At 41.5% G+C, this 13435-nt stretch overlaps 1 protein-coding gene across 1 annotated transcript in view; it reads left to right on the top strand.

The window, feature by feature from the left end:
- DDX10 (DEAD-box helicase 10) overlaps positions 1–13435 on the top strand; it is a 169317-nt gene that overhangs the window by 107670 nt on the left and 48212 nt on the right. The window contains exon 16 of the mRNA XM_065678640.1: positions 13217–13273. Coding sequence (XP_065534712.1) covers positions 13217–13273 — 57 coding nt within the window. The remainder of the gene's footprint in view (positions 1–13216; positions 13274–13435) is intronic.

The following is a 13435-nucleotide window of genomic DNA, read 5'->3' as shown; positions in this document are numbered from 1 at the left end:
GCTAGGGGAAAATTTGAACTGGCTCACAGTAAAAAGGAACCATGTGGCCACTTTCACAGCGGCTTCCCAATGATGTTTAAAAATTCTCCCACCTCATAAGGTTTCCATTCCCAAAAGGTAACATAATCACTCAGCAGCAGATACTTAGTTGATTTTGAACCTTTGTCTGGCATCTCAGTGACCTAAAGGAAGAACAACTGCCCAAGTCCATGTATCATAACTGTACTGCAGAAACCTGATCAGGTGTCTGATTGTTATCTGAATTTGGTCTTAAAAGTTGGGTTTAGTGTGTAAGCCTTCCAGGCTGGTGGTGTAACTTATTTCTCAGCATCGTTTGGAAGGAGAGGTTGAAACCTAAAAAAGAGATTAAAGTGTGTTACCAGCAAAGGATATGAAAGCAACAAAGAGGCTAGGAGATTTTCTTGAGTTATTTTCCTAACTTCAGATTTTGTGCAAGTATGGATGTCTTAGTGTCCCTTCTTGTGTCATTGTTAAGAGGAGCTTTTGATAGTCATGTACTTTGATCCCATCTTACGCATCCCCTCACTGGCACTCAGCAATCCCTTTTATACAACGTCTTAAATCCATCTCTTGTGACTGTCATTGCTTCTTTTAAAATCCTCCATACTTCACTCTCAGCTAAAATACATTATGGCTTAGCACGAACTCTTGTCATTTGACCTTTCCTTTCTGCAACAGTGCTAATTATTTCATTCCCATTTTTGTTCTAATTTCCTTCCCACAAGCAGACTGCTGTCGATTTTTGTCCATTTGACATCTTTTGTAACAGCGTATGTGACAACTCCCTGTTTCTTGGTTTTCCACCTAGATTACTGAATTCTCCTACAAGAATTCTAGCTTTTTAAAAAAGCCATGGTTAAATATTTTCTGTCTGCTCTTGCTTCAGATTTGTTCAAGATCTTTGCTTAACTTTTTCATTAATCTTTCTTCTCTTTCTTCACTTTCAGCAAGTTCCAAATGTGACTGTATCTTGATTTGTATTTCCTCCTCTAAATTCCTTTTCTTCCTATTGCAGCTGATACTGCTGGTTTGTATATTTGGCAGTTTTAATTTCTTTCTTTAGATCAATTGTTGATACTTGCTAAATCTATTAAAGCTATTATATAGGTAGAAGATCATTAGAGACAAATGCATTTTCTTTCTCTATAACTAAATGCAGCAGTCTACTAACATGGTTAGGTGCATCAGTAATCAAAAAGTCCTCTGAAGCTGAATGTATGCTAATAACTGAAGTCTCTACATTGGCTTTAAAATTGTAATTTAGGATAACAAAATAGTTTACTCAATGCTATGAGAGCATATGTTGTTTCATCCAGTTTTCTATATCTTGCCCATGGATTCAGATTTTGATTTACATTGAGAGTCAATGTAGAAAAAGCAGTGGTTTTATAAAGCTTGTTATTTTCTAGGTCATCTTCCATTAAGAATCCCTCTCATACATTTTTTTTTCAGTATAATCTTGAAGATTAAAGTTTTTTTTGGGGAGGGGAGAAGGACTTCTTAAAGTCAAAACTAGCACAAAATAGCTTTTTTACTTGCTGAATATGGCCAGCAGATACCAGGGTGATTGAAGTCCCCCATGAGGACAAGGGCTTGTGAGCATGAGGCTGCTCCTATCTGCTTATGGGGGGGTTCATTCACACAGTCCTCCTGATCAGGTGGCCTGTATGAGACTCCCACAGTAATCTCCCCCATCTCAGTTCTCCCTTTGACCCTAACCCACATTCATGAAGTGCTTGGCTTAGTTAGATGTGTGTTGCAGTGCCTTAGGGCTTGTGGAACTACACTATAATTAGGTTTCCTGCATGAGTCTCACAGTTTATTACCCTCTCCTTCCTCTGCAAATGGGGAATATTTGAAAATCAGGTAGATAAAAATAAATAAAAATCTGAGGTATAATTGTGATATAATTAATGCTTATTGAAGTTTTGGAAGAAAAGTAAATTTTAGCAGTTGAGCACAAGGGCAGTAACACTGATCAAGATGAAAAAAGAATTCTGCATTAATGGATATTTAATGACAGCCCAGCAAGAGGTATAGATTTGAGCTCTTTTGAAATGTGTAAAATGTTATGAACAACAATAAAGGGAGAAGTGAATAAAGTATTCAGAACATGTTTTCACACTCCATTTTTCAGGTGTTCAGTTGAAAATGCACTGTTGTTAGGAGAAAAATAGTGGCAGAGAGGGATTCATCTTGCGTCTTAATAACCTCTCTTTCCGTATTACTAACCCAGCCTCAGAAAAATGCCCATTGGTGCTGAAGGAAAAGTAAGTAGGAGCCTTATTTCTTAGCTCCCTTTCCAGCAAGTAAGATATGCTGTGAACTTGGCACGACCAATGTCAGAAGATGGCTGCAAGTAGTTTTTCTTAAAAAAAAAAAAAAAAAAAAAAAAAAAGTATTTTTTTTGGGTGTATTAGTACCAATGACACATAGGTAACAAACTGAGCCTGTCTTCAGGGGCCTGTACTGCAAGGTGCAGTAGTTCCCTGTCTCCTTGGAAGGCATTTAAACAACTGCGTTTAAGCTCTGAGAAGAAACTGCAGACATTTTGTGTCCCTTCTGCAGCTGAAATGGTGCTGATATGTTAGAAGTGAAGTTCAGAGTTATGTGGTCTCTTAGCTTTGCTTATGCTGTTATTAATTCAGTAGAAAATACAGAACCATTTTAGAAACAGTGTGGAAACTTCAGCACCTCTGGTTTGTCTCCTGTTCCCTAATTTGGTAGTAGGAAAGTGAATAGTTTTAATGAGGAGGATACACTGTAGTATTTCACCCTTTGTATACTTGCTCTCCCAAAAGTTATTATTTAATTATATATTTCCAAGACTAAAAGAGGAAATTCTTCATACCAGACTTTATGGAAAGACTTTTATAAAATAAGTAACTTGCAGTTTCAGGAAGAGCCCCAGTGAATTTATTCAGTAACTTTCTGATTAAAATTCATTCTTGAAAGTGGAAGATTGCAGACTGGTAGAGGAAGCCAAATCCCTTGGATTACAACTCCGGAGGTTTCTTCTGCAGGTCTCTTAGATAGAGGCTGCTGCTGCTGTTCCAGGTTACAGATCCAGCCCTAGCAAGGCTGCGCACGTATTGCACAGATGCATACACAATACACACATGGGTAGCCACAGAGACTAGGGAGGTAAAAAAGATAAACGCAGGCAGCACTCACATAAGCATGAACAGTACGGGCAGCACAGGTTTATTCCTTCTTGTTGGCTGATTGGGATTGACATCTGCTAGCAGAACTGTGAACATGTTCACTCCCTTGATTCACAAGCACTCTCGCACTCAGTGATCCCTTATATAATAACACGGGTCCTGGGTATGTCTGATACTCTAACCTGCACCACGGGGCTCTTACACAGTCACTGGCCTTGACTTTGGGCTTTTCCAGATGCTGGGCTTTCTACACAGTCTCACTCACAGTGCCTTTCGAAAATTTGTAAGTTTGCACTTTCCCATGAATGACTGATAAATAGAGGTTGAAGGAGGTGATCTGTCAGTGACTAAGGGGTTCAGGTCTGTTGTTACTATCTGCCTTACTGCTCATTAGCGTTAGTGTTGTTTTTCCATTTTTTAAAGTTTTATTAACCCTCAAAACCTCCAGGTTATGTCCAGTATTAAAGGACTTTGTGGCATAATCAAAGAGACTACAGGTTCAGTCCCACTTGATAGCTGGTGTTCACTTTATTACTTTTCATGCTTTGTCTCATCTTTGTCTTTCTGTTAGCAGGATGTCCTTGCAAACCACATTGTTACATTCAAGGTATCCATGGAGACACCACCCAGATAGATTTAAACATTGAGTTCAAAACGAGTGTTTTCTAATAATTTTTGCATTGGTCTATAGGAAGGAAAGTGGGAGAGTTTAACTTCATTAATTTTATATTAATTCACATACAGTTCTTTAGAATCTGGAAAGGATGCTTCCTCTAAGGAACCAAAATGGGAGTGACAATACTAGGGGTGATATCTTATCAAGTTTAGAGCTGATGCTCAAAAAGCACGAACGTTAACTGGTGGCGTTTGAGTAAAGTATATCTAGCATGCTTAGGGAGAGTACTTGGAGAACCATGGTGACCTCGTAATGACTTAAAATCTGTATGAATTGAATTGATCCAGTGAAAGATGTACTTGACGTAGGAATTTGAAAAAAGAGATATTAAATTTACTTGTCAAGAAAGAATTCTCTACCTTTGCATCCTGCAAGGTTAAAATCAAACTCTGAGTTTATTTTTAAAAGCAGTAATGCTGGTAATTTTAACTAGTAGGAGAAGAATGGTGTGAGCAAATCAGTTGTCATTTTTTATTTACAGTGGATTATTTTTCCTTTATGTAGCTTGTGCCACACTGCATTCGTTGGAGTTCCTGCTTTAATGGTAGCTTTTGTATTCTCCAGCCTCTGCCCCAATCCTTTTCCCATGCCTTGGCTGGGCAACTGCATGGTTGGCTAAGCCATGGCCCAGATGGGGAAGTCCTTGGGTGAGAATGCCCTGCGCCTTGTCCTTTGTACCCTTTCCTGTTGCAGCCCTGCTACAATGAGAGCAATAGGCTCTGTCTCACTCCCAGTCCTGCTTTTGCAAATGATTGCTGTTGATGACAGAGTAGTTAAGATATAAATGTGTTTGGTTTGAGTTTTATAAAGTAATACTGAAAATACTTGTACGTACTATGATAGAACACTGAATACTGTGTTAAAAATTATAAAAAATATCTATTAAAATACATATATAGCCAATAAATAAAAATAGATTCTAGACAGCACAAACCATTCAGTATGCTGAAGATAAATGCACCCATGAAAAATAGTTTGTATTTCAGTAGTATTTCAAACTACATTTGAAATCAATCAATACATTAATTCTGAAGAGAGATTGCATCATATTTCAAAGGGAAATAATCTGAAAGGGAAAAAAAATCTCAGTGTGGTATAATGCTCTTTATTAAGTGAAGCTCTTGAGTAGTCCTTCACTTTGAGGTGAAATCTGTCAGATTTCAGTGTAATTGTACAGTTGGTTTAATGTGGTGCTGGGTGAGGATGGTAAAATTCTCTCACATAAAGTGTGTGCCAGCGTAGGAGCAAACCATTAAGGGAAGAAGGTTGCTGAGAGGAGCGTTTAGCTAAACAGCAAAGAAGAAAAGTATTAGAGATGTGTTAAATAAATCAGGAGAGTATTACTTTGTTAGAAAGCCTGTCTTAGCCCTTTCATAGCTATTGTGCACAGGCAATGCTGCTGTTATGTTCCAAGTGCAGAGCTATTAAGATAAGGGGAATGAATACTGACAAGTGAGTTGACAAGCATCCGTTTTCAGTCTTAGAAGCAGCATCCATCCAGCCTCCCTCTGCTGCTGGGGGAGGCAAGGGCTTGCTCATTATTTGCTTTTCATTCTTTTCAACAGCTGGATAGGCTACACTTAAAGCTTGAAGTGCCCTTGAATGTTTTCTAAGAGTTTTCCAGCAAAATTAGAGTTCTTGGCCTCATCTTGTTGATGTGAAAAATAAGAAAATGAAATAACTGAGAGTAGGTTGTTTGTGTACACCCTAATCAAATGAATGCCAGGAAAGCACAGCTGTGGGTGGAGGCTGAAGTAGCGCAGGCTTATACTTCAGCTAAGGTGGAGTTGTAGCCTTAGTGTTGTAAGGGAACTTCCGTGGCAGGCTGCTTCTCCTGGCAGAGAATGTAATAGAGGAGGTAATGGCTCAGCTGCCCAAAATGCTGACCTCTACCTGTCGTGGCTTTTTGAGGCAACCAAGCAGCATCTGCTGGGAGCTGCAGCCTTTGCTTGCTGAGGACTTGGGTGCTGCTGGGTACTTGAATCTGTTTAAGTGCAGATAGTTGCAGGGTTTTCTTTCTCTCTTAGATCTGGTGTATGAGAGCTGGGTGTTTCCTTAAGAGTGGCTGCATTAAGACAGCCCAAGAGTCTATGACCTGTCTAGATTATAAATTCCCACTCTTACATGGAAAGCAGCCACAGGATTAGATGAAGTGCATAGTCATCGGCCTCTTCCTTCCTGTTTTCTCTAGAAAATACTAGCATGTTTTGCAGTGCAACTCCTGTTGACTTTGTAATTAAGATTTTGACTCACAGCTTTAAATGCTACTTTTAAACACTATTAACTAACTTAATTCCTGATGTAATTCTGTTAAACTGTATTTTGTATTGATTTAGGGTTGCCTTTTTTCCAACTGCCTCTAAGACTTTTTCCAATGCTTGTTTAATGCTAAGATTGCAGCTGTGCTGTCTTTCACATGCCTTTAATGCCACACTTTCCCTATGTTGTCTTAAATAAGTCATACTGGACCTTTGTGTTTCAGTTTCCCTACTTATAAACATCAACTCTATAGTTGGGGTTAACATCATCATGTTAATATAGTTTGTTGCTTGAAGGGATTATTTAAAAGATTTCTAAACCCAAATGCTAAGAGATTAAAACAAAACAAACATGAAATAATCAAAAAGCTTTTGCTTTTTTTCCCTGAAGGTATTAAGATTTGTTTATTTAATAGTAACCAATTTTGAACTTAATTTCCAGTTTGTTTTTGTTGTTTTTTTCTTTTGATAATATTAAAAGAAATGCTTATAAGTTGATTCAGTTTTATCTTTCAGTTGGGAATGTTGATTTATTCTGGTAGCTGGAGCACTGCTTGCATGTAGATAATTTGCTAATCTCTGTAACAAGACAAATATTAAACTGCATGGCAAAAGCCAGGTTGGATGGAGCTTTGAGCAACCTGGGCTAGTGGAAGGTGTCCCTGCCCATGGCAGAAGGGTTGGAACTATATAATCTTTAAGGCCCCTTCCAAAGTGAACCAAAGTGAACCTGTAGCTGTGCCTGGGATTGCTTCAACCCAGGTGTAGGACCTTGCACTTGTCATGGTTAAACTTCATGAGGTCGGCATCAGCCCCCTTCACAAGCTTGTCAAGGTCCCTCTGGATGGCATTCCTTCCCTCCAGTGTATCAACCGAACCACAAAGCTTGGTATCATCAGCAAACTTGCTGAGGGCGCACTCAATCCCACTGTCCATGTCAGCAATGAAGATGTTGAACAAGACTGGTCCCAGCACCGATCCCTGAGGGACACCACTCATTACTGGGCTCCAGCCGGACATTGAGCCATTGACCACAACTCTTTGTGTGCGGCCATCCAGCCAGTTCTTTATTCACCGAGTGGTCCACCTATCAAATTGATGTGTCTTCAATTTAGAGACAAGGATGTTGTGTGGGCCCGTGTCGAATGGTTTGCACAAGTCCAGGTAGATGACATCAACTGCTTTACCCTTGTCCATCAATTCTGTAGCCCCATCATAGAAGGCCACCAAATTGGTCAGGCAGGATTTCCCCTTAGTGAAGCCATGCTGGCTGTCACCAAGCACCTTGTTGTTTTTCATGTGCCTTAGCATGCCATCCAGGAGAATATGCTCCCAAGATTTTGCCAGGCACAGAGGTGAGACTGACTGGTCTGTAATTCCCCGGCTCTTCCATTTTCCCCTTCTTGAAAATGGGGGTTATATTTCCCTTTTTCCAGTCATTGGGAACTTCACCTGACTGCCATGATTTTTCAAATATGATGGCCAGTGGCTTAGCAACTTCATTTGCCAGCTCCTTCAGGACCCATGGATGGATTTGATCAGGTCCCATGGACTTGTGCATGTTCAGGTTCTTAAAATGGTCTTGAACCAGTTTCTCTCCTACATTAGGCCCAAGGTCTTCGTTCTCACAGTCCCTGCATCTGCCTTCCAAGACTTGGTTGGTGTGGTCAAAACCTTTGCCAGTGAAGACTGAGGCAAAGAAGTCATTCAGAACCTCAGCCTTCTCCAATTCCTGTGTAGCCAGTTCTCCTGAGAGCTTCCTCAGGGGGCCCACGTTGTCCTTAATCTGTCTTTTATTTGCAATGTACCTATAGAATCCCTTCCTGTTATTTTCCACATCCCTGGCCAAGTTTAATTCTAACTGGGCCTTAGCTTTCCTAAGCTGGTCCCTAGCTTCCCAGACAATATCCCTGTACTCTTCCCAGGCTGCCTGTCCTTGCTTCCACCTTTTATAAGCGTCTTTTTGCCTTTGAATTTTCCTCAGCAGCTCCTTATCCATCCAAGGAGGTCTCGTGGCCCTCCTGCTGCATTCTGGTTGGGATGCAACACTCCTGAGCTTGTAGTAGGTGATCTTTGAATATCAACCAAGAGTCATGGGCCCCCCTGCCCTCTAGGGCTATATCCCATGGAACCTTACTAAGCAGGTTCCTGAAGAGGCCAAAGTCTGCTCTCTTGCAGTCCAGGCCAGTGAGCTTGCTGCACGCTCTTGTCACTGTCCTGAGGATCTCGAATTCGACCATCTCATGATCTCTGCATCCAAGGTTGCCCTGGAGCATCACATTCTCAATGAGCCCTTCCCTGTTGGTGAGCACGAGGTCAAACATGGCACCTCTCCTTGTTGGCTCCTCTGTTACTTGCAGAAGGAAGTTGTCTTCCACGCAATCGAGAAACCTCCTGGATTGCTGTACCATCCCTCCAACAGATGTCAGGGTGGTTGAAATCCCCCATGAGAACAAGGGCCTGCGAGCATGAGGCTTTTCCTATCTGTCTGTAGAGTGCTTCATCCACAGAGTCCTCTTGATCAGGCGGTCTGTAACAGATCCCCACAGTAATGTCTCCCACGGCTGTTTTCCCTTTAGCCCTGACCCACAAACTCTCTATTGACTGCTCCCCTGCCCCCAGACAGAGTTCCGTACTCTCCAACTTATCGCTAACATAAAGGGCAACTCCCCCTCCCCATCTGCTGGGCCTGTCTTTTCTAAAGAGCCTGTAACCTTCCATTCCAACACTCCAGTCATAGGAGCCATCCCACCATGTTTCTGTGATGCCTATTATATCATACCCCCGTAGATGTGCACACATCTCTAATTCCTCTTGTTTGTTCCACATGCTACGGGCATTTGTATAGAGGCATCTGAGCCGAGCTCCAAATGAAGCTGGCTCATTGGCTGGAGAGGCTGGAATATCTCTACATTGCTCCGAGCGTTTATTATAGGTGCTGGCAACTGACTGGGTGCGTTGGGATGGAATGATGCCGCCCTCCCCCAACACATCTAGTTTAAAGCATCCTTGACCAGTCTGGCAAGCCTCCTACCAAAACTGCTCTTCCCCTTGTCAGACCAGCTGCACCAGCCCCCAGCAGACCTGGCATACTAACTTGGGTCCTGTGTTCTAGATACCCAAACCCCTGACTGGCACCACTGTTCTAACCATTTATTAACCTGGCCAATCCTCCTATCCTTTTTAAGGTCCTCCCCTGTGTCCTGGAGAATTGACGAAAAGACTGTCTGAGCTCCAGAGCCCCTAACCACCTCTCCCAGGGCTCTGGAGTCCTTCTTTACATTCTCTGGGCTACTGCTGTCTATATCGCTAGCACCCACACGGATGACTAGAAGTGGGTAGTAGTCAGTGGGACTTACTAGAGCAGGCAGCCTCTCTGCAACATCCCTGATCCGTGCCCCTGGTAGGCGACACGCCTCCCTTGAGACTGGGTCAGGCTGACAGATGGGTGCCTCTGTGCCTTTCAAAGTAGAGTCCCCTGCTGGCACTCTTCCTGGCAGCGCCAGTAGTGATCTTCTTTACCAGTGCATCACCCGGTTGTGCCTGGTGCGAGTGTGTTTCCTCGTTGGCCCCCTGCAGGACAGCAAAGGGGTTCTGGGTTTGGACTACAGATTTAGGAGGAAGCCCCTTGCTTTTAATGGTCCTCTTCCTCCTTTTTTTGTTGGTTCTTTTGTTACTGGTTCCCAGCTTCCTGGGCGAAAGAGTGATTTTTGATAAACCTCAGCCACCTCTACGGTCTGTTGTTTGGTAGACCATTACCTCAGCTCTTAAATAGAATGTGTTGGTGGCTGCAGATTACAGCATCAGTATGTAAAAAGATCAGTTATTAAAAATGCAGCATTAAAATCTTTGATCAAAATCTGTGGGAGTTTTTGAGCATTTAAATAAGAAGACTTAAGATGACTCAGTTGAACATGAAACTTTTAGAGGAAGTGGGTTTGGCCAGTACAGGAGCATATTACAAACTAGAGTGGGTTCAGCTGAGGTCACTGAGATGGTGGTCCTGTGAGGAGAGACTGGGGGAGCCAGGTGTGTTCAGCCTGGAGCAGACACAGCTTTGGGTGCACCTGACAGCAGTCCCCAGTACCTACAGAGGTATCGTGGAGGAGGCAGAGATAGACCTGGTCTTTTCATGGGAGTGCAGAGCAACATGATAGTGGCGAGAAGTTAAAACAAGAGATTCAGCATGGATGCAAGGAAAACTTTTTCTGTGTGAGGACAGTCAGGCGGTGGCACAGGTCACCCAGAGATGTGCAGTCTCCAGTTGTGGGATTTTGACTCAGCTGGATGAGCTGTGTGCAGCCTGACCTCAGAGCTGACCCTGCTGCGAGCAGGAGGTCAGATCAGAGACCCTTTGATTTTCCTCCCAGTCAGGATGATCCTGTGACTCTGTGTATGCCAAGTGTTGGTTGAAGTGTGTTACTTGTGCTCCTGAAGACAGACGTGTAGCATGAAACACAGTGGAAGCGGAGCTGATTTTGACTTCGGCTTCTGAAAGGCACTCCTAACTCCATCTTGGTGCCCATGTAGCATCCTATGCAAAACCTGCTTTTGTTTTTCATTGACGAGGTACCAAATTGTGTCTCTCCCCCTCAAAAAACTCCACCCAACCAAACAAAACCCACTAAAAAACCCCAACCAAAAAACCCCAGCAACAAAAAAACCGAAAAGTCTTGACAGCATCTCCTTTGCTGCTTTCTTGTTTTTCTTTCATATTCCTGATTTCAGTCTCTGCATTTATTAACTTTATAATCTTTTTGTGTCTCTACTGTTCTTTAGAGACTTACGTGTATTATGCTGTCTGGTTTACTACTCTTACATGGCATTATGTCAATCTCCTGCTTTCATAGGTGTCTTTTCAGTGCTGTTTTAAATCCCTTTTGCAGGAGCTTTGGCTGCTGCTGAATAAGCTTTAGCCTATGGCTCTAGTTAAGTCTTTTCATGGTCTGTAGAATTCTTCTATCTAAAATTTTCTGGACTATCCAATTTAAAATCTGCTTTATCCTGCTTCGTAATGTCTGGTGTGTTACTTTCTAGCTCTGTTCTCTTTTACTTTTTTTGGTAGCAAAGTTTGAAAAGGATCACAGATTTAGCAGAAGAATCATAGAATCGTAGAATAGTTAGGGTTGGAAAGGAATGAGAGAAGTGGTGACCCCAGAGAGTGAAGAACACACACTAAACGATTTAAAAACACAGTGGGTGGAAGTAGAAAACTGAAGTGAAATCATTAGAAAAGCATTAAGTAAAAATGGTCAGAAAGGAATACAAATTTAACTTGGAAGAGAAGGAATCATAAGATCGCTGACCGTGTTATGACTGTGAGGTCATGATGCTTAGGTCAAGCGTGTTGGAGGGCAGACTGGCTGTGTCTCTACCGGACAAGACTTGGTCCTGGTGGCTTCTTGCCCTATGTGATGCCCTTGTGGCCTTAAATGTAATTACCTTTTTATTTTTAATTGTTTTTTTCTTAATTAAACCTGAAATAAGACAGCTGTGTTTTATCTGTCTACAGTGATGGGTTTTTTGTTTTGTTTCATAGCATGTGTTGAAGGCCTGGGCATGTAGCTCTTAGTGTATGAGATGTTTGTAACAAGACAGCTTTGCACACAGCATTGGATAAATGTATAAAGCAGAGAGGCACAAACGTTGTGCAGTTCTGTCCCTGTTGTTTGTGTAGGTGGGTGAACTCTGTTTAGTTTTGATTTGGAGAAGACATTAACTTGCTCAGAGTTTGAAAGTAAGCTAACACTTCTGTAGTTTGGGTAATTGGGAGAATAGAAAATGGCACATACCAGACAAATGGCTCAAACAAAACTGGATTTAGAGACCAGTTTAGAGAATCTTGGCAGCTGTGTTCTCCTTCTCCCAGGTCTGCACTCAAACACACTGCTTTTCCAGACAACTTAGTGTGGTACCTACCACTATGCTTTGGTAGCATCACTGTTGTGATACGGCACCAGGGCTGTCCAGCTGGCACTGTAGCTTTCTCATTAGTCCCACGAGTAAGATGAAATATGCTGGTGCTTCAGTCTTCTCTGTGCTGAGATGTTGCCCTGGACTGATGTCAAAGTAGCATCCCCTTTAATGTGGACTTGGTTCTAAATGTGCTGATGCTAAAAATGGCCTATTCCAGAAACATTTTTATGCTATCATAAAAAATTTTCAATACCAATGTCTTCAGCATCACTAAGACAAAAGAAAAGGAGGGAGCACTGTGCTTTTATAAGGGACTTCACCTCGTGTGCCCTTGTCTCATGCGTCCTTACCTCATTAAATGGGTAACTAAAGGATGTTCAATTGCAAGGACTTGACAGACTCTTTATTAGAGATAATCCTTCAGTTGGTTTAAAAATAAATTAATCCCAGTAAGAGCAACAACCACAAAAGCAGCAATAGATGTCAATTGAATTAAATACCTTGGCTTCTTTTGTATGCTCAGAGATCTGGCAGGCAGCTTTGAATGAATTTTATCATTCTGTTTTGCTCATTTTCCCATAGCAGAATCAGTTTGGTGGAGGGAACTTAATGTTATGGTTTCTGAATCAATGCAGTCACTAAGCAAATACTATTGTAAAGTGTTTGTTAATAATGGAGGTACGAAAGCTAGCCAGAATATGTTTTAGCTTTCACTTGCCACTTGTTTTAGCAATTCTGAATTTAGGAAAATTATCATTTTAGTTTGTTAAATGGTTTGGATTTCCTATTAAGCCACTGAGAAATAAAAGAAGTTGGATCTCTTGGTGCCATTTTAACTACTTTGGTTTAGAGACAGGTACAGACTTTGTCAAAATACTTGGCTGCATAATTCCTGTAAGAGTAGCAAGTCTCAGTAAAGATAAAATGTGAGTTTGAATAATTCTTGTAGTTTTATTTCCTTTAAGAGCAAGAAGAGTAAGTAATATCTCAATCAGATCTTCTTATTTTTCATTTTTCATCAATAACGTGTAGGGTGAATACCACTAGTATAGCATTTGTGAATTAAAAATATCCAGATGGTTCAACTTGAAACTGTTGAAAGAAAAACAAGCAAACAAGAAACCCCCAGCATAAACCAACTCAGGAGCTTGCTTTAAAACTCTGCATCTTGTTTGTTTTAGGAGAAAAGGCTAAAGGAAAAAGCAGCAAGGAGGGAAGCCAGGAATAACAACGCACAGGTAAGGATTTTTGTTGTTTTAATCAAACTACTGGTTGTGGCTTTGAAACTGTTTAATTATTTAATTCCTGGATTGATAAGCAGTGTTGTGATTAGTGACTTTAAAGGCATTTTCTGTTTGCTTGCCTTTTCATACTCCCTTGCTCGCATGTGGTTACAATGA

Source organism: Lathamus discolor, chromosome 4 (assembly GCF_037157495.1).
Source record: "Lathamus discolor isolate bLatDis1 chromosome 4, bLatDis1.hap1, whole genome shotgun sequence".
Lineage (NCBI taxonomy): Eukaryota > Metazoa > Chordata > Aves > Psittaciformes > Psittacidae > Lathamus > Lathamus discolor.
The sequence above is the reverse complement of the archived record's forward strand: the minus strand, read 5'-3'. Positions and strand labels throughout refer to the sequence as shown.